Below are 20,990 nucleotides of genomic sequence, written 5' to 3' on the forward strand. Positions count from 1 at the left end.
TCGGGGGGAAATACGAGATGATAGTTATTAGAGAGAGAAGGAGAGAGAAGAGAAAGGAGAGAGAGAAGGAGGAGAGAAGGAAGAGAGAGAGAGAGGAGAGAGAGAAGGAGAGAGAGAAGGAGAGAGAAGGAGAGAGAGAAGGAGAGAGAGAAGGAGAGAGAGAAGGAGAGAGAGAAGGAGAGAGAGAAGGAGAGAGAGAAGGAGAGAGAGAAGGAGAGAGAGAAGGAGAGAGAGAAGGAGAGAGAGAAGGAGAGAGAGAAGGAGAGAGAGAAGGAGAGAGAGAAGGAGAGAGAGAAGGAGAGAGAGGAGGAGAGAGAGGAGGAGAGAAGAGAGAGAAGAGAGAGAAGAGGAGAGAAGAGGAGAGAAGAGGAGAGAAGAGAGAGAAGAGAGAAGAGAGAAGAAAGAGGAAAGAGGAAAGAGGAAAGAGGAGAGAAGAGAGAAAGAAAATATATATTATTGGGGGGAAATCGGAGGGGAGAGATGGAACTCAGGGAAGACGGATCACGCTCTTACGTTGGAGTGATGAAATGCTGAGGTCACGACACTGTCACTATTGACTTCATATCCAATAAACCGGTTAACAATCTGTACACAATGCCCCATCTATGATGGGATGGGGGAAGGTCATGCACTTGCGCCGGTGTAAGGAGAGTCTTTGGCTGGGAGAGGGATGCATTTGGACTGGGGTACGACATTTCAGCAAGGGGAGTGATTTACTTGGACCGGGGCTGAAATTGTTTTTTTTTAAAAAGTGTGCTTTCAATTCCCTATAAATCCTACTGTTAAGCTCTCAGTAGCCTTTCATCAAATACTCCAGTTTTCAAAATGGCGTCTATACCGTCTGCTTAAGATCAGGTAAGATCTTACCTTTCAGGACAGTATTTAGTGTGGGCAGTAAATGGATCTTCGTGGTTGAGCAGGAAAAAGAAAACAAGGAGAGAATCTCAAAATTAGTTTGAGTAAGTGATTTTTTTTGGATCAAATTCGCATTTCTGGATGGTAAGTGGGCGGTAGTTTGATTTATATTTTCAGAACTCCATGTCGTCGGCTTCTAATTATTCTTTATTTAGATATTTAGTGATTTCAGCTTTAAATTTCTAAAATTTTCACTGCCATAGATGTTAAACTAACTGGCTTGTAATTACCTGAGCTAATCCAGTCTTTCTTTTTTTTTTAAAAAAAGAAAGAGGAATTACATTCACTACTCACCAGCACACATCTACTCAATAGAAGCTTCAAATGTGATTTCCAGAATCTCTCGCCCTTCATTTTCCTCAGGATCCTTGGATGTATTCAGTCATGTCCCAGCACTTTGCGCTCCTTTACTTAACTAACTTTTCATATAATCTCTCATCTTGCTTTTGCTTAATTCAGGATTTATCTGCTCTCCAATGTTGTTCTCTTTTGTAAAGAATTACGCAAAGTACTTGTTAGGTATCCCCACCAACATCTATTTATCCTCTAGCTCATCTTCTCTCAGGAATCCCATCTCACATTTAACAATTCTTTAAAAACAAATTGTAGAATACATCACTTGCTTTGTAACTTGGAAATTATCTCATGCTCCCTCCTGGTTCTTTTTCCTGCTCCACCTCTAATTTATCATACTTATAGGCCCCATATGCTTCCTTCAACTGTAGTTTATTTTTAAACTTCTACTTACCCACAGTATCATAAAACTTGATGTCTCTTTTTAAAAAAAGGTTTATATTTATTCTGCAAGTTTGCAATCTCCTTTAAAATATAATTTATTAATAGAGCTATGTGTCAATTTATCTTTCTACCTCACCCCTCTTCTAAAATCTGCCCCATACAAGTTTGGTGCCTATTTGTACTAAATTTTTCCTTTTCTATTTGGATCTTAAACCTCATCATATTACGGTAACTACTCCCAAGGTGTTCACCCACACTTAACGCATTTATCGGATCTAAAACCTAGCTGTGCCTCTCCCCTTGTAGGCATATGAACATACTGCTTGAGAAAGAAGTCCTACATATATCTGAATTGACTTTTGAAAAGTGGTGTAGGGCTCAATAATCTTTGGCTGCCTGTCTGGTAGGAAAACAAATCTGCAGGTAGGAAATGGGAAAGTTATGAAGCAGCATTGCACCTGAACACTGTTTGATCGTGGATAAAGTGCCGATACTTAACAGCGCGTACAACAAATTGTATTTAATAAAACTGGATAATTTTGCTGAAATAGTTCAACTCTGAATATTGATTTGTTAAACTCATTCGATTGTAATATGAAGCTTTGGCAATATGTTGCTTGAAAGGAGGAGTGGAGAATATCAAAAAGAGCAATGGATGAAGTTGTCTTTTCTAATTCTAGTCAATTTTCAAGCTCATGGAGAGGTCTGTAATGGATCCGTTGGTAAAGATCACGGCCTGCATGTCGTCATGGAGCAGGCGGAGGATGTTGATGGACTTTTGGGGGCATCCGAAACAGAGGAGGGACGCTCCATAGACCCTCGCGGCTGACAGTATCAAAGGCCTTTGTAAGGTCGAAGGAGGCCATGTACAAGGGCTGGCGCTGTTCCTTGTATTTTTTTCTGCAGCTGTCGCGCTGCAAAAATCCCCAGCATTGAAGCACTGACCACACTTGCCGCACGCTCTTTCCGCTGCCTGTGCTTGATTTCTGCATGCGCTTAGCATCCTCCCGGATGCATTTCCTCCACTTAGGGCAATCTTTGGCCAGGGACTCCCAGGTGTCAGTGGGGGTGTCGCACTTTCAGGGTGGCTTTGACAGTGTCCTTGTAACGTTTCCGCTGTCCACCTTTGGCTCGTTTGCCATGAAGGAGCTCCGCATAGAGCATTTGCTTTGGGAGTCTCGTGTCTGGCATGCGAACTATATGGTCTGCCCAGCAGAGCTGATCGAGTGTGGTCAGTGCTTCAATGCTGGGGATATTAGCCTGGACGAGGACGCTGATGTTGGTGCGCCTGTCCTCCCAGTCATCAAGATCCATGGCGCGGCCCTCGACAACGTGGATCATTTCCCATACCTCAGGAGCCTCTCATCAACAAAGGCAGACAATGATGAGGAGATTCAACACCGCCTCCAGTGCGACCGGAGGGAAAAAAAGTGTTTGAAGACCAGGCCCTCAAATCTAGCACCAAGCTCATGGTCTACAGGGCTGTAGTAATACCTGCCCTCCTGTATGGCTCAGAAACATGGACCATGTACAGTAAACACCCCAAGTCACTGGAGAAATATCACCAATGATGTCGCCGCAAGATCCTACAAAAACTCCAGGTAAGCAGAGCAGAGATGCACAGGGTTATTCAATGCAAATATTCAGGTGCTTTCATTGCTGTGTAAATGCGCAAGATTCTAATTTGTGAAACTACATGGGTAATTGATGTTAAATTTGCAACTGCAGAAAGTATTGCGATCAAAAAAAAAAGTTTGAAATGAAAGCTGAAAAAAAGGCATTTTAAAAGTAAAAAGTTGAATAGCAGCAAAAAGTGAAACACAAAACTCCAATGCAACAGCTTCTGAAAAAAAGTCCAATTGATGCTCAATTACTCTGCTAACAAGCTTGTAAATGATACCAGAAAACACCCATGGCCTCACTGTGTAGTACTGAATAGCATTTTTGTATGAAAGGGAAGGAGAGCAATGAAAGCACGTTGTGTCTAAGGCAGTAATATCAAGCATGGTAAAAACAAGGGCCCTGAAAACACTCACACTGACACACAGCAGTGAAAGAAATGGGTTGACTCATGTGCCATGAGGTACAGGAGGAGACTGACAATGCATAGTGTTCTAAGTTCTGGAATTCCCTCCTTAAACCCATCCCCTAATTTAAGATGCTCCTTAAAACTTACCTCTGATCAAGCTTATGGTCAGGTGACTCAATATCTTTATTTGGCTCAGTGTCAAACTTTGTTTGATCACTCCTGAGAAGCGCCATGGGAGGTTTTACAACGTTAAAGAGATACTATATAAAAAAGGCAAGTTGTTATTGTAGTGCTGCTCATGGAACTGTACTTTAATAAGAGTCACCACCTTCAAAAGTAATAAATTTTAGCGTTTTTCACATATTAAAAGATCCCAAAGCATATTACAGGGGTAGAACTGGATACCGAGCTGTAACTGGAGAAGTTAGGGAAGGTGAATAAAGCCACAAATAAATTGAGGATGCCTTTGAAGTAGAAGACTGAGGTAGAAAGGCAAGGAGGTTTAGTCACAGAATTTTGAGCGTAGTGACTGAAGAGTGTCATTGGGCTCAATTTTCCCCGAGCCCGTTTTCTAGCGTACTTCATTAAGTTGCATTGCTTCATTAAGTCAGGAGATGCTCCAGAAAAAAAAAATCTTCCTACTTTCGCCGCTGTTTGGCCTCTTCTCTGCAGCCACGCAGCGTGGTCAGTCGCCTTGGGAGGTGGAGCCTGTGTTCTGCGCTGGAAAAATGTGCTGGGACGTCTGCGCATGTGCGATGGAAAAAAAAGTTTTCTGACGTCTGTGAAACAGCCGCGCATGCGCAGTAGCGCTCAGAGTTGGCAATCGGCCATTTTTAAAGAGCTACATGTGTCTGCATGCAAAATCAGTACTGTGTTTGGAAAAATCACTGCTGCATGCAAAATCAGTACTGTGTGTTTAAGAGCATTGAAAAGTGCTGAGAGTGTCTCAGAGCAGCTGCAGCGATACAGCAACGTGGACCAAGGACAAAGAATTTCTTGCTGGAAGTGGAAACAGTAGTTACTGTGATAAAGAACATATGGCGGGAGCTGGATACCAGCAGAGGTCACATAAAAGTGCCACCAAAAAGAAACGAAACGACGCTGGAACCAAGTTGCAGAAGATTTCTGCGCAGTGGTGAACACCAAGAGATTTGTAAGCCAGTGTAAAAAGAAATGGCAGGACCTTGGTCAAGTAGTTAGTGTAAGTAATATTTTCATTTATTCAATGCAATTGCAATTGTAAATGTGACCAGCTGTATATATATATGTCCCACCCAGCAGAAAGACACCCTCTCTTAAAAAGTTGCTTTTTCATCTTTGCAGAAGAAATTGGCCCACAACAAAAAGGGAAAGAACTCGAACAGGAGAAGGCCCGGCAAATCTGCACGCACCGACACCCTTGGAAGAGAGGGTCGCTGCTTTAATGGGTCCTGCTTGGAGAAAAAGATCAGTACTGGACAAGCTGGGCCCACACTCAAGGGAGAGGGCAAGTCCTGAAAATTCATCGTGGCCCTTCAAATCAACCTGGTGCCTGGCATCTGTGAGCCTACTCATACCACCCATCCTGCCCCCCTCCTCTGCTGCTAACCATTTGACTGCTCTGTTGTATTTTGCAGTACCGAAGACCAATCCTGAAGATGCAGAAGATTCAGACGCAGACGAGCCAAAAGAGAACATCTTACAATCCAACCCTCCAGACCAAGAACATTGGGTGGGGGGGGGGGGGGGGGGGAGAAAAAGAGTGGCCCGAGCTGGATGAAGCTGCCACTTTTGTACTGAATATGGAGGAAGTGCAGCTGATAGAGGTGGCAGCCTCTTCAGTGACTAGTGGTTTGAGTGCTGGTGGGACATTCAATGGTTTCCCACCTTCCGAGGTTGCGGGTCCCAGTAGTGGGGTGCAGCGAGTCACACCCAAGGCCCCATCGTCCCAGGCTGTGGGTCCCAGTGGGATGCAGCAAGGCACATCCAGGGCTCCATTGTCCCAGGCTGCGGGTCCCAATGGGATAGAGTGAGGCAGGCCCGGGGGGAGGGGAAGGAGAAATCGACCACACTCTCCTGAAATGCAGGATGCAACAACTGTGCTTCAGATCATGTCATTGAGTGCAGAGAGCATTGACCTGACCCAATCACTCCTGGACACCATCAGTGGGGTGAGTGATGAGGTAGCAAGACTGTCGTGAGAATTAACACCACTCTCCTGGACCATCAGTGAGGGAATAGTGTCAATGAGGGAGGGAATGTCAGAGGTAGTGCAAATCACGTCAAAGGCCATGAGGAATGTCACAGGAATGTCAAAGCACGACACTGGCAATGAGTGAGGGAATATCAGGGGTAGTATAGGCCATCAGGGAGGGAATGTTTCAGTCCGCTGAGACACTGTCAGGGTGCATGAGGGACGGCATGTATGCTAGCTGCTGCAATAAGGAAACACGCCCAGACCCCACGCCCATTGACAGAATCAACTGCCACTCCCACTGCAATCGCCACACCAGCCTGTGAAGAGCCCCAAGCCAGGCCCTCCAACTTGCTGCCCGACGCCGACACCCCCCCACCATCAAGAGGTGCTCACTACTCGGGCTGTTAAAAGGAATAAGCTTGGTACCAGTGCCAACCCCAAAATCATTGCGCCACCGCCTGCAGGCAGAGTGGTATCCAAGACCAAGCACAGCCAGCAGTATTAGACTAAGGGGTTGAGAGATGGGTGCAGCCTTTCTTTGCTACTGCTGTGGTTGTTGATGATGTAACTGTTCTCAAATTAGAAGTTTCTTGTAAGTTAGATAAATTTACACGTTTTTAAAAGTGATCTTAAGAGTAAAGTTTGATACAAGAATAATTTTATTAAGTTAAGTACATTGTAAACTTTTGAATAAAATATATTTTACATTAAAACTGAATCATGTTCCGTTACCACATTACGGAACAGACCCCTCTATCCCTCCCCCTCCGATGTCTTGTGATCTCTCTCTCTCTCTCTCCCTCCCCCCTTCTCAGGCACCAAGCCTTCAGATCCTCTGCGACCCTCTCCAGTCCCCGAGTGAGGTGCCTCCCTGGTCCGCTGCCTGCCACCCCTCCCAACTCTGTGGCCCTCGATGCCGGCCAGTTTGCTCCCGCTGGCCTCCCACACCGTACATTCTCCCGCCCCTAGTCCAGGCCGAGTGGCCTCCCGCACCGGCCCGCTGCTTTGCTGGGCCGAGTGCAGAAAGGTGAATTGGAGTTTGATGCTGAAGGTACGACTTTAATTTTTTTACATTTCTTATAGAATTGCGGTAATGATTATTTTAAATTGTGCAAAGGATGGTTTTGCAAGTCTGTTCCCTCTGAGAAGCGGTGTTTCTATTGAATGGATTTTATTTTTCAATGTCTCGTTAGTAGTTTTTGTTTGCAAATGCACTCCGCATTGATTTATTTAACATTGATAAGGCTTGGTTGGTTCAGGTCCAGGTCCTCTCCGCTTCCCACCCTCATCCCAGGCCGAATGGCCTCCGATGTATTTACCTGCGCAGATTTCTTTAACTGTCCGCAAGGGATTTCTCAAGTGGCCACATACGCTGGCCTAAGTAGAAATGGAGTAACTATTAGCTGGTCAAAGTTGCCTAAATGGCCAGAACTGGCGTAGGTGGTTGGTAACTCCCCCTTTTGAGAAAAAAAAAAACACCTTATCTAAAAGAAAACGTAACTAAGTCAGTTACACTGGTGCAAATTGATTGGGGAAACTGGGGATTTTTAAGTTAGGCCAGAAAAAGCAGCTTACTTCAAAAAAAAAGAGCAAATACTGGGGAAAATTGAGCCCAATAATAGTGGATTGGGTTGGGTGAAAAATGTACAATAGACCAAAGTTGGAAAAACAAAGCTGGAGCTAAAGAAAATTAGAGGTCGACTGAAGCAATGGATGAAAAGTCAAAAGAGAACATGAAAAACTATGGGAAAAAAGGTGCACTGGAACTTTTTCAATATTTGTTAAGTCTTTTGAGGCTGGGTACTGGTTTTGCGTTGAAAACCCCACTTTGCACAGTACTTTCCACGGACATGACTTTCATAAATGAATCAGTCACTCCTTCAAAGCAGAGATACTAAAAGTGCAAGTAAGAATAAAACACTTACGGAATAAGCACCAATTAGGAATGCTGCATTAGCTCGTTTTCGTTGATCAAAGCTGGTATAGTGGACGATCTTCTTTCTTGACAATGTAAACGACTAAGGAGAAGAATGTTCACGTTAAAAATCCAGATAGTATTATAAAAACATCTAAAACGCAATGTTACATTAAATTACTACAAAATCTTGAACTTCCAGAGACAATTCCCGATACATACTCTACAGTGGGGTTGAACGGATTATTCGGCATTAAAAAATTACCTTTTGAAGATTCCCCATAGCATATCTTAATACAGTAGAGGCCTCTTTTGAGTTTAGGCATGGAAAGGTATCTTTGTCTGCTGCAGGATCAAATTAACCTTCCCAGAGAGAATCTGCAACTGTTAACTGATGGAATCACTGTCATTTTAAAATCACAGACACATTGCTCCATGATTATTAGAACGAGCTCTGATTTTTGCAGTTGTCCAGCATAAGATACAACAGTTAAAATATGTGTTTGCTTCACTATCTTAGTCTTTCCAGCGGGCCGGCAAGGCGAACGGCAGCTAGGAGGCTTGAGGTCAGGCAGCGGCAGGACCCCGAAGAGGCAGGTCCGGATTGCGGAACATTTTACAGATTCCGGATGACCCTGCTACCGATCGGTCTGGAGTCCAGATTCCGGAACATTCCAGAACTCTGGATTTTCGAAGCGGCACCTGTATTATTACATTATAAAATGCAAATAAACAATACTCGTGTTTGCACAGTCACAATTGAAGACTTGCACGCATAAATCACACCGCTGGCAGGTTACCCGTGGCCTTCTTTATAAGTACAAGCAGCAGCAACGTAAAAACTGGGTTATATACAGGAAAAATCGTGATCGCCATTAATTTTAATGGGGGGGTGGGGGGGGAACACAGAGCTACAATTACCTTCCAACTATTTTTGGCATGGGGGAAGAGCAAAACGATGAAAATGTCCCAGGTAAATAGGGAGTGGCATAATTAATGCTGCAAAGGTTTTCTTTCTTTTGCACCGTTCAAGGGACCCCAAGATGTAGATGCATGCACCACTAAAATCTGTGCTCATAACTATTTATTTCCTCATTCTGGATTTTACGCACATGACCTCATAAACAGTCAGACAACACTGGTTTCTTTATCTCTTATGATGTGCGATATAGTATAATGGGCAATCTCTAAGCTATTCCAAAAGTGAAATCCACTTAATTCTCCCTCAAACACCCTCTGGTGCCGGTGAGACTCCTACATGGCAGGCGAGCCCCAGGTGGGCAGAAAAAAAATGTTTCAAGAACACCCTCAAAGCCTCCTTGATAAAGTGCAACATCCCCATCGGCACCTGGGAATCCCTGGCCCAAGACCGCCCAAAGTGGAGGAAGAGCATCCAGGAGGGTGCTGAGCACCTCAAGTCTCGTCGCCGAGGGCATGCAGAAATCAAGTGTAAACAGAAGGAGCGTGCGGCAAACCAGGCTCCCTACCCACCCTTTCCTTCAACCGCTGTGACAGAGACTAATTTCTGCATTGGACTGTACAGCCTCCTGAGAACTCACTTTTAGAGTGGAAGCAAATCTTCCTCGATCAAGGGACTGCCTATGATGATGATGCCGCCGCCCACCACATTATGATGGTCTAACTGCTTTGGACACTACTTTGTACTTCCTGCTGAAGCTGCTCCATATTATAAACATAGTTTTATGAAAACTAAGACCAAAATTAATCGGTGAATAATTAGTTTTGAGAGATTTTTCTTTGACGCACAATTGTTGACCTACCCACCATAGTTGGTGAAGTAACACAAATGACTAAGTTTCATCTCACCTCAATGACTACATTAAATGCATTAAATAGCTGCAGCACAGCGAGAGATCTGCAAAAAAGTGGCACAAGTCCCTTTTAAAAACAGGAAATGTCACAAGTGTAGCCTTTTGGATGCAGTTGATCTTGCGAGTCTATGATGTTTTCTACCGAGGGGTGGCCTATGCTTTCCAGCATTGCCTGTAATACAAGCAACCGACACCAACTCGCATTTATATAGTATCTTTAATGCAACAAAAAGTCTACGGTGATTTAGAGATATCAAACAAAATTGGATGATGAGCCAAAGGATGATATATTAAAAGGTGACCAAAAAGCTAGGTCAAAGAGGTAGGTTTTATATAGGGTCTTAAAAAGCAGAGCAGAGGAGGAGTCTCGCAGCAGTTTAGCGAGAGAATTCCAGCGTGTATGGCCTAGATACCAATGGTGAGACAAAGGATGTACAAGATGTCAGAGCCAAAAGGAACAGGGGTTGGGGGTTATAGAATTGGTGGAGATTAGAGAAACAAGAGGCAAGGCCAGGAAGAGAATGACAATTTTAAATTAGAGGATCAGGAATCAATGTAGGTCAGCATGGACAGGGGCGATGGGTGATCAGGACGTGGTGTGGGATAGAATACAGACAGCAGAATTTTGCATGAGCTGAAATGAATGGCATATGGCAGATGTGAAGTCAGCCAGGAGAGAGCATTGGGATTTGAAGTAGACAGTCTTTGTGATGGGAAGATGTGGGGTTTGAAACTCAGTTCAGATTTGAATAGGGCGCCAGGGTTGTGAACAGTCCAAGTCAAACTAGGAAAATAGGGAAGGGGTTGAAATAAGTGGCAAAAGTAGTTTGTGGTAGGAACTCAACTGGAGGAAATTGCTGTTCATCCACAACTGGTTATTAGACAAGCAGTCTGACACGTACAGTGTAAGGGTCGAGAGAGGTGGCGAAAAGGGTCATTAGCATACACTTGGAAGCTGATCACTTGTCTACAAATGATGTCACCAATGGGCAGCCTGTAGATGAGGAGGCTAAGGAAAGATCCTGGAGGGATTTCAGAGGTAATGGTCCATGGGCAGGAAGAGCCATTGGTAGAAATGCTTTGGTTATGAGCCAATAGCCAAGAGTGCAACCAAGCGAGGACAGCCCCACTAAGCCAGACAACAAAGGCGACATATTGGAGGTTGGTGGGGTCAACCATGTCAAACACTGCAGAGGAGTAGAGGAGGGAAAAATTCACCAGTCACGGAGTTGGTTATTTTTATTATTGATTAGGGCTGTTTCAATGTTGTGGCAGGGCCAGAAACCAGATTGGAAAGTCTCAAACATGGAGTTGCTGGAATGTGAAAGGCGAGTCAACACATTAAAGGACTTGAGGAAATGAAGATTGGAGATGGGGTGCAAGGAGAAAGGGATATGGGTGGGGTTTTTGAGGTGGTGATGAGAGCAGTTTTAAAATGGGGGGGGGGGGGGGCAGCACAGTTCTTAGAGAGGGGACTATTTACAATGTCAGCTAGCATGGGGCCAGCTAAACAATTTACACTGTTAAACAATTACTGTGTTAAAAATACCACTAAAACATGCCAATCTAAAAAAAAAATCAAGGTTGTTGCGTACGCTCAAGGTTTGTGATACCTTGTGTGCAAACTGGCGATCGTGTTTCCGACACTACAACAGTGACTATACTTCAAAAGTGCTTCATTAGCTGTAAAACATTTTGGGACAGTCGGAGGTTGTAAAAGGCGCTATATAAATACAAGAAATTTCTCTTTCTTCTCTTATCCACACACATTACATCAACTCCAGTCTTCACTTCTGCCTCAGTACACATTTGGCTGGAATGTTAGCCGCAAATTCCAGGCTTGCCGGGCCAGTACAGAATACGTACGAATGGAGAGACACCTCGCAAAAGCCGGTTTTCCGATATGTCAAGTTTTGGCTTGACGGATTCTCCACCGCGGCAGAGATTGAGCTATTTACCCAATGAATGTCCTTAAAACTCTTGCACGTGATAAAAGCAGGCGCAGCGCCTAATTTTAACCAGTGTAAGACTTTTAAAACAACATTTAAATTTTATTTTTATAAACACATTTTTGTTAAAAACCCTGTCCACTAAGGTAAGTTTATTTTAATGTTGGACAACGTAGACCATTTCCCATATCTCGGGAGCCTCATCAACAAAGGCAGACACTGATGCGGAGATTCAACATTGCCTCCAGCCGTCTGAGGAAAAGTGTGTTTGAAGACCAGGCCCTCAAATCTACCACCAAGCTCATGATCTACAGGGCTGTAGTAATACCCACCCTCCTGTATGGATCTGAGGCATGGACGATATATAGAAGGCACCTCAAGTCGCTGAAGACATCACCAACGATGTCTCCGCAAAATCCTGCAAATCCCTTGGGAGGACAGGCGCACCAACGTCAGCGTCCTCGACCAGGCTAACATCCCCAGTATTGAAGCACTGGCCACACTCGAGCAGCTTCGCTGGGCAGGCCACATATATCTGGCATGCGAACTGAGACTCCCTAAGCAAATGCTTTATGCGGCGCTCCTTCATGGTAAACGAGCCAAAGGAGTATAGCGGAAACGTTACAAGGACACCCTCAAAGCCTCCCTGGTAGAGTGCGACATCACCACAGACACCTGGGAGACCCTGGCCGAAGACCACCCGAGGTGGAGAAAGTACATCCGGGAGAGCGTTGAGCTCTTGGAGTCTCAATGCAAAGAGCAAGAGGCCAAGCGCAGACAGAAGGACCGCGCGGCAAACCAACCCCACCGACCCCTCCCCTCGATGAATGTCTGTCCCACCTGTAACATGGTCTGTGGCTCTCGTATTGGACTGTTCAGCCATCAAAGAACTCACTTTGGGAGTGGAAGCAAGTCCTCCTCGATTCCGAGGGACTGCCTATGATGATGATTTTAAATCCTATTAAAACACACTTTTTTCCCCAAATTCCAAAATATTTTTTTTCGAAAACAATTAGCTTTAATTTCAATTATGAGGTGTTTTTTTTTAAATGTTGTGTTTAACGTGATTTAGGGTTTTTTTTCTTATTGATAGCAATGAACCTGGAGAACGTGGAGGCGTTCTGTAACAGAAAAGGGATTTCACTCCCTGAATGTTGTCGACCACAAGGAGGGCTTGTTGTCGACCACAAGCAAATAATGGGGGCTAGTGTTAGACTGGGGCTGGAAGAGAGAGTGTATTAGACTGAGATTAGTATACAGTGTTAGACTGGGGCTTGTATAGAGAGTCGTTTAATAGATTGCCATTCTTTAGTGAAAAGTGCATTCATAGCAATTGAAAATAATTGATAGTGACGGGGCTATGCTTTCTGCGCCATTACTCGTAACTGCTCACAAGCTGGTTTCTGAAAGGATCAATCGAAGAGGTGGCAGAGTAATGCGTAGACAGAGACAGAGGAGGCGAGCGTACAGCCAACGAATGTACTTGGAAAAGTAATCTTACCTCAACTTGTCGGAAAACGCGTGTCTTAGGAGGCTGCACTTCCGGAAGAGAGGTCATCGATGAGATTTGCCAGCTCATCAAGCACCATCAGACCCGCACTGTCCGTTGAGGCAAAGGTTACGACAGCTCTAGCCTTCTATGCATTGGGATCTTTTCAGGCTTCAGCTGGCGACATCGGTCATATCTCAGCACGCCACACACTGCTACATTTGACAGGTGACTGAAGCCCTTTACCCTCACAGGATGGACTTCATAAGCTTCCCTATGACCAGGGAGGCACAGACCAGGAGGGCTTTGGGTTTCTCAAGAATAGCAGACTTCCCCAAGGTGCAGGGAGCACTAGACTGCATGCACATTGCCCTGAAAGCCCAGAAAGAACACAGAGGTTTCATAACAGAAAGGGATTCCACTCCCTGAATGTGCAGTTTGTTGTCGACCACAAGCAAATAATCATGACAGTAAATGCTACATTTCCTGGCAGCATCCATGATGCGCACATCCTATGAGAGAGTGCTATCCCTGACCTGTTTGTCAATCAGCCAGAAGGTCACGGTTGGATGCTGGGGGGGGGGTTTAAAAGGGATATGGCCTTGCCAGTTGGCTGATGACCGCACTGCATAATCCCATCACTGAAGCAGAGAAATGTTACAATGAAAGCCACATAGCGACACGCAACATCGTCGAAAAGACAATTGGAGTCCTAAAGCAGCGCTTCCGATGCCTGGACCATTCTGGTGGCAGCCTACAGTACCACCCTGACCAGGTCGCTGAGTTCATTGTGGTGTGTTCCATGCTGCATAACCTGGCTATAAAAGGAGAGGACAACTAATGCCAGATGGGGCTGCAGGTCCACCTCTAGAAGGAGGGGAGGCGGAAGAGCCAGCCGGCGAGGAACAAGGAGGAAGAGGAGGACCTCGGGAAGGACCAGCCTGGCGATGTAGCCATGGTCCTACCACCCGCCCCCCGCCACCCCCCTCAGAAGAACAGTACCCCGCGGCCGCAAAGCTGTTGAGTCAGCAGCTGATAAAGGAATGCTTTGCATGAACTTACATTGGGGATCGTCACATTTACATTTAGATTAACAATTAAGTTTATTTAAAGTTGCATTTGCGTCGAGTTACGTTTTAGCCTTGCCTTTGTAGTGCAGCATTTGCATTAATGCTTAAACTTAAGTAATGTTATTACAAGAGAATAAAGATGTTAAATTATTCAAAATGCCTAAGTTAACTAACCTTATGCACAACAATTGTTAAAATCATTAATAAAATTTCTCTGTGTGCCTGTCTCTGTGCCGGTCTCTCGGCCTTCTCATCATAGGCAGTCCCTCGGAATAGAGGAAGACTTGCTTCCACTCTTAGCAAGAGTTCTTAGGTGGCTGTACAGTCAAATACGAGAACCACAATCTCTGTCATAGGTCGGACAGACAGTCATTGAGGGAAAGGATGGGCAAGGAGCCCGGTTTGCTGCATGCTCCTTCCACTGCCTGCATTTGATTTCTGTATGCTCTCGACGACGATACTCGAGGAGTTCAGTGCCCTCCCGAATGCACTTCTTCCACTTAGGGCGGTCGATGGCCAAGGACTCCCAGGTGTCTGGGGATGTTGCACTTTATCAGGGAGGCTTTGAGGGTGTCCTTGTAATGTTTCCTCTGCCCGCTTTTGGCTCGTTTGCCGTGGACGAGTTCCAAGTAGAGCGCTTGCTTTGGGAATCTCGTGTCTGGCATGTGGACGATGTGGCCTGCCCAGCAAAGCTGATCAAGTGTGGTCAGTGCTTCAATGCTGGGGATTGTTGGCCTGGACGAGGACGCTAATGTTGGTGAGTCTGTCCTCCCAGGGGATTTGCAGAATCTTGCGGTGACATCGTTGGTGGTATTTCTCCAGCAATGTGAGGTGTCTACTGTGCATGTCCACGTCTCACAGCCATACAGGAGGGTATTACTACGGCCTTGTAGACCATGAGCTTGGTGACAGTTTTGAGGGACTGATCGTCAAACATTCTTTTCCTCAGACGGCATGTATGGATGACCCCTGACCCCACCCTTGACCTCCCATACATACCCAGAAGCCCATTGCTAGGGAAGCTTTTGACTTCCTCGTTCGATGGGCAAACGTGACATCGCTGGAAAATCAGATAGCCCATTCCACATCGCCGGCCTACGGCGGAGTGAAAAATCGGCAAAAAAAAATGCATGCGCATTTTGCGCTGAAAATCGGCTTTTGTGACGCCTTCCCGGTCCGTACACACGCCATACGGACCCGGGGAGGCAATTGTTTGGCCAGCATGTTTGCTGTCTTCTGGGACCACCTATGTAATTGACTGTATCGGTGCTATTTACTGCTCTCGCCCAGAACTAGAAAATTTCATTCACTTTGCTTCCAAATTCCACCCTTCCCTCACCTTCACATTGAGCATCTCCAACTCTTCCCTTCCTCGACTTCTCTGTCTTTATTTCTGGGGATAGGCTATCGACAAACATTCACTATAAGCCCACTGACTCCCACAGCTACCTGGACTACATTTCCTCCCACTCTGCTTCCTGCAAGGACTCTATTCCATTTGCCCAGTTTCTTTGTCTGTCGTATCTGCTCGGACGATGCCACCTTCTATAGTAGTGCTTTCGATAGGTCTTCCTTTTTCCTCAACTGAGAATTCCCCTCTACTGTGTTCATTCCATTTCCCGCATTTCTGTTCTCACCCTCCCAGAACCATGAGAGTTCCCCTTGTCCTCGCCTTTCACCCAATCAGCCTCCACATTCATCGAAGCACCCGCCTTCATTTCCGCCACCTCCAGCATGATCCAACCACAAAAAAAAAATCTTCCTATCCCATTCGCTTGGAGGATTCCGAAATGACCACTCCCTTCCGCGACTCCTCACCCCTAACACACCTTCCCCTAGCACCTTCCCGTACAAGCGCAGGAGATACAACACATGCCCCTTTACCTCCTCCCTTCCCTTTGTCCAAGGTCCTAAACACTCCTTCCAGGTGAAGCAGCGATTTACTTGTACTTCTTGCAATTTAGTATACCTGTACAGGTGCGGAGCCTAAAATTCGGAACCCTCGGGACCAAGGCCGTTCTGGATTCCGGGCTTTCGATTTGCTTTCAGACGTCACGAATCCGGAAACACCTGAGCCGGGGGGGGGGGGGGGGGGTGCCATTTCCACCGAGGAGGAGGTCGTCATTGGGCAGGAGGGCCGGCCCTGCTGAGGTGGTGGTTGGGCTAGCCCTGCCCCGAGGTAAGGCGAGCAGGACGAGGCCGACAGGGTCATTGGGTCCAGATTCCAGACAACTCTGCCACCAATCGTCACGGAGTCTTGACGTTGCACCTGTTTCCGCAGCTCTTTATACAGTCTCCTCTACATTGGGGAGGCCAAATGCAGATTGGGTGACCGCTTTGCGGAACCTCGAGCTTCTGGTTGCCTGTCACTTTAATTCTCCACTCCGACCTCTGTTCTAGCCCCTTGCACTGTTCCAAAGAAGCTCAATGCAAGCTCGAAGAACAGTAACTCATTTTTTGATTAGGCAATTTACAGCCTTCTGGACGCACATTGAGTGCAACAATTTCACACCAAAACCTCTGCCCTTATTTTTTCCCCCCACATGGCAGCTGTTGATGATTCTGCCATTCCCATCTCTTGTTTCTTTACTTATCCAATTATCATCTCCTTTTAATCTCTTACGCTTTCCATCCTATCACAGACCTTCCCTTTTGTTCGTGCCTCCCCTCTCCCCTGCACATGCTTAAAATCTGTTACATCTCTAACTTTTTCCAGTTCTGACAAAAGGTCATCAACCTGAAACGTTAAATCGGTTTCTCTCTCCACAGATGCTGCCTGACCCAAGTATTTCCAGCACTTCTGTTTATGTAATTCACCTGTCCTATGTTATGCAAAAACAGTAATATTACCAGTTTTGTTTAAGCTGGTTCTTTTTGGAAAGTTTGGCATATTGACCAAAACAGGATCAACAGAATCCCACTACAGATGCATCACCATAGAAACTTTCATCTAAACAAAGTCAACATAAGCACAACCCACTTCCCCCACAAAAGATTACACTTTCGCTTTTGTACCAGAGTTATGAACTCATTTATTACTTTTAAAAGATGACAAAAATACTTTTCATCTCACCAATCAAACATTAACTGCAGTACAAACACATTTGTAAGCCTTCACAAATAGCAAAGCAAGAACATTCTTTTACATTGTCGTAACTCATCTTTGATTTTTTTTTAAATAAATGATTCAGAATGTTGCTACAGCAAATTAAAATGTTGATGCCAAGTATGCTTTTGCTCTTTGCCCCAGAAGTACATGGCATGAAGTATTCTGCCTAAAATAGTACGCACACAGAAAGGCAATCCAAACTCAGAGTATTATTTGAATCACACAAGACTAATGCTGATCCTTTTAACCAGGCAAGAACTTTCTGTAATCCTGTCCGGTCAACAATTGTCTTGCCATTTTAATATCACATCAGGCACTCTGCCAAACTTTATCATGACAAACCAAGATAATGTATTCTAGAAAAAAAATCTGAAACATAAAACCAAACTGTATAAATATAGGCAGTATATTTGAACAATGCACACATCATTCTTTCATACCTCCTCTGCTCTCAGTGAGTCACTGAACATTTATTTATGCCATTACACAGAACTGCCACTTTTTTGTTGCCACAAAATCAATTTAAAAAACAATAGAATTTTTTTATATAAACACAGCTCTTAACTGTAAATGATTAAAGAAGACATTGCTTGAGGTCAATGGATGTCCCAGATAATTACATTAACAGTAAATCAGAGACATTCAGATCTGGGTCAGTGACAGGAGAACACTGGTATTCATTCAACAGACAGAATTTGTAAAGATACAAGCAGACAAAGTGGCTCGCTTTCAGCACATACTAGTCATTAATTTTATTTCCTGGGCATTGCTCAAGGATTTTTGTTCCCCAAATTTTCTCGCTTCCTGCTACTATCTTCTCTGCTAGCTTGTTTTTCTGATTTTTGTCTTCCACTGTGTCTGTATCTCTCTATAGCTCAAACAACTTTCTCCATTGCCTACTAAATATTCAGCATACTTTGAATCACATTTACAAATGAACATTTAGATGATCATCACTTTGCTGTATTTTCCTTTTTGGCTACAACAGAATTCTGATATATGGGTCTGAATTTGGCAAGTTACTTTCCTTATGCAATAAATGTGCTTATTTTTTTCCTTGGGCCTTTCGAAGTTAGCCAATACTGAAGGTTGTAAATACAGTCATCTACTGCCACTTCAGTCTCAATGTTAATTATACAGTCTCATTAACACTTATTTCAATGGCATACATTGCAATTCTCTGAAAGTCACTACAACGCTTAGCAATATCCTTCATCAGTATGGAGTCCAGTAATGTTTGGGGCTGAATGAAAAAAAAAGTCTAGCAAAGGTAGTCTTCAGTAAGCAGAACTTGAGGCATAATAGCAGAGTCTTTGACAGGGGCATCAAGAGAAATGGGCTGTTATGGGATGGACAGAATGTGATTACACTTTTATTAATTATTTATTGTTATATAGGATGGGTGACTGACAAACCAGATCAGCTGGATGACAGAAAATGTTACAATTTATTCAGTCAATGTGGTTACTGAGCCAAAATTGATAATGATTTGGTCCAGAGATCTGATTGGCTGAAAGGACAAGGAATATCCAAAATCTGACTGAAGTCCCAATATTAATTCACCAGCACCCACTCCTCTAGACTGCTAGCCACATGAACTGTCCCTTCTCATCTTCAGCCATGATCATATTGAATGGTGGTGCAGGCTCGAAGGGCCGAATGGCCTACTCCTGCACCTATTTTCTATGTTTTCAACCTCTCCATTACCTTTCCCACCACTGTCACCCTACCTCAGCTAACCACCAATCCCTTACTTACACTCCTTCTGCACCCATCCACCCCCACAATCACCTAGTCAGATGACTGAAATATACTCATCTTCAAATCATCTTGGCCCATCCTATTTGAATACTATTCTTTGGCCATACATCCCAGTCACAACCATCATTCCTCCAACTGCAGAAAATACTCAATCGCCACAATAGAAATCATAAAAAATTAAGACACAGGAGATGGCCATTTGGCCCATCGTGTCCGCTGAAAAAAAGAGCTAGCTAGCCTAACCCCACCTTCTAGTACTAAGTCTGTAGCCCTGTAGGTTACAGAACCTGATCTTTCAATTATTATGCCCCTCTCCTTCAGAATTCTTTCCCAAAAATCACTGATTCACCATCGTTTCCTACCTTCAACAACACTTATCTCTTTAACCATTCCTACAACCCAAATTATTTTACTTTCTGTCCACTCAGAAGTTTCTTTTAAATTGAGCAATGTTAGAAAAATGTTAGTTTACTTGCCAGGATGTAATTTGTTGAAGGTTGTCTATAAATACAGCACTATGACAACATTAAGACATTATTGGAATACTTGCAACATTATGGATTCACACCAGTTTTCCCATACCTTGATCACAGGTGTAAATATTAAACAGATTCCACTTTAATTACATACAATAAAATTGATTTTCCATTGTACTCACTTTTAATTTCTTGTTAAGTTTGCAGCAATATCGATACAGTTGGGCTAAGTTGAGTGGTCCGAAATCTGCATAGAAACTGAAGATAGGCAATTAATTCTCCGATATGAGCAGGAGTCGAGAAGAAAAAACGATTCAATATTGTTTCTCGTCAAATGTAGTATTTCAATTAGAGAAGCCTGTCGTTTGCCACAATACTCCGGCCGGTATAAATAAATACACACAATCATTCTTGGATAATCAAAGACAACATATCTCAGGATAAAAATAATACACTAAGCTGTGCTGCTGCCGTTCCTGATTCAGTTGAGTCCCGAGAAGCCCATTAACAAGCCTGCTGTCCTATGTTGTGCACCTTCACAACCTCCTCGCAGAAACTTTTTTTGAACTCCCGTCATTATTACCAGAACTTACTTTTCGTAGACGAGCTCCTCGTCAGTGCAGAAGTAATGGGTATTGACGGTACTTTTCGGCTTATTTCTCAGAGTTGCGAAATACAAACGTTCTAAATTCAAAAAAAATAAATTAGAGAGTGAGAGAAAAAAAAGGAAAAGATTAAACCAGGCTCCTCAGCAGCAGCGCACATCCGGTCCCCCATTTCCACCGAGCCCAAGCGCTGCCAACGCCAGTGGGTCGGCACGGACACCCAGCCGAGCCCACGGCTCAACACTCACCTTTGATAAACTCAGACGCGCTGATCAGCTCCTGCTCCTCGGCCATTTTAAAGGGCGCGGGGGGAAGGGGGCAGAGGCGGTGCGCGTGCACCGGAGGGGGGGCGGTGGGAAGTAAACGAGGCGCGCGCCCTTGGGGGTTGGGATGAGGTAGAGCAGCGGCGCGCGCCCCTGTCGGTTCGAATTTCAAACCTTCCCGAAAACAGGAACCGCAGTCCCAGCCAGCGGCGCTCCGGCCCCGCGACTTCTTCCAAACTAAAAAGTAGTCCCCGTGCGCTGTCCAGTGGCCTGTCCCTGGCACCTCGCCCTTCACCACCCCTCCCTCCGCGACTCCTTTCCCTCAGACGGCAGCTCAGGCCACTCCGCACAACACAAGTCAACAGCAAGTCACATGTCAGCTGTCCTAGCGTTACTATGACAATCGCTCAGCCAATCACCGGATCGGAAAACTTTTTTTAAAAAGGGCGGGGTCATGCCAGGCTGGTTCATGCCAGGCTGGTTCACCACTGCATCGGGGCACTGACCCAGGACGAACCCTGTTGGGTCAGAAACTGGATCGCCTCAGATTCAGGCACCAGCCCAGAACCAGCTCCCAAACCAGTAATAACTTAGTCAGCCCCTAAACGTGGGGCAGCAGCCCAGGACTAGTTGCTGAGCCAGAACATCTTTGCTAAACATCGA

At 44.9% G+C, this 20,990-nt stretch overlaps 1 protein-coding gene across 2 annotated transcripts in view; it reads right to left on the minus strand.

Moving 5' to 3' along the window:
- Window positions 1-20,447, minus strand: part of cdc14ab (cell division cycle 14Ab) — a 231,351-nt gene extending 210,904 nt beyond the window's left edge. For both annotated transcript variants that reach the window (XM_070887250.1, XM_070887251.1), the window contains exons 1-4: window positions 20,313-20,447; window positions 20,053-20,143; window positions 19,642-19,717; window positions 7,784-7,876 (exon numbers count right to left, since the gene is read on the minus strand). In XM_070887250.1, coding sequence (XP_070743351.1) covers window positions 7,784-7,876; window positions 19,642-19,717; window positions 20,053-20,143; window positions 20,313-20,358 — 306 coding nt within the window. In that variant the 5' untranslated portion in view covers window positions 20,359-20,447. The remainder of the gene's footprint in view (window positions 1-7,783; window positions 7,877-19,641; window positions 19,718-20,052; window positions 20,144-20,312) is intronic.
- Window positions 20,448-20,990: the final 543 nt, after the last annotated feature.

This window comes from Pristiophorus japonicus, chromosome 8 (genome assembly GCF_044704955.1).
Source record: "Pristiophorus japonicus isolate sPriJap1 chromosome 8, sPriJap1.hap1, whole genome shotgun sequence".
Classification (NCBI taxonomy): Eukaryota; Metazoa; Chordata; class Chondrichthyes; family Pristiophoridae; genus Pristiophorus; species Pristiophorus japonicus.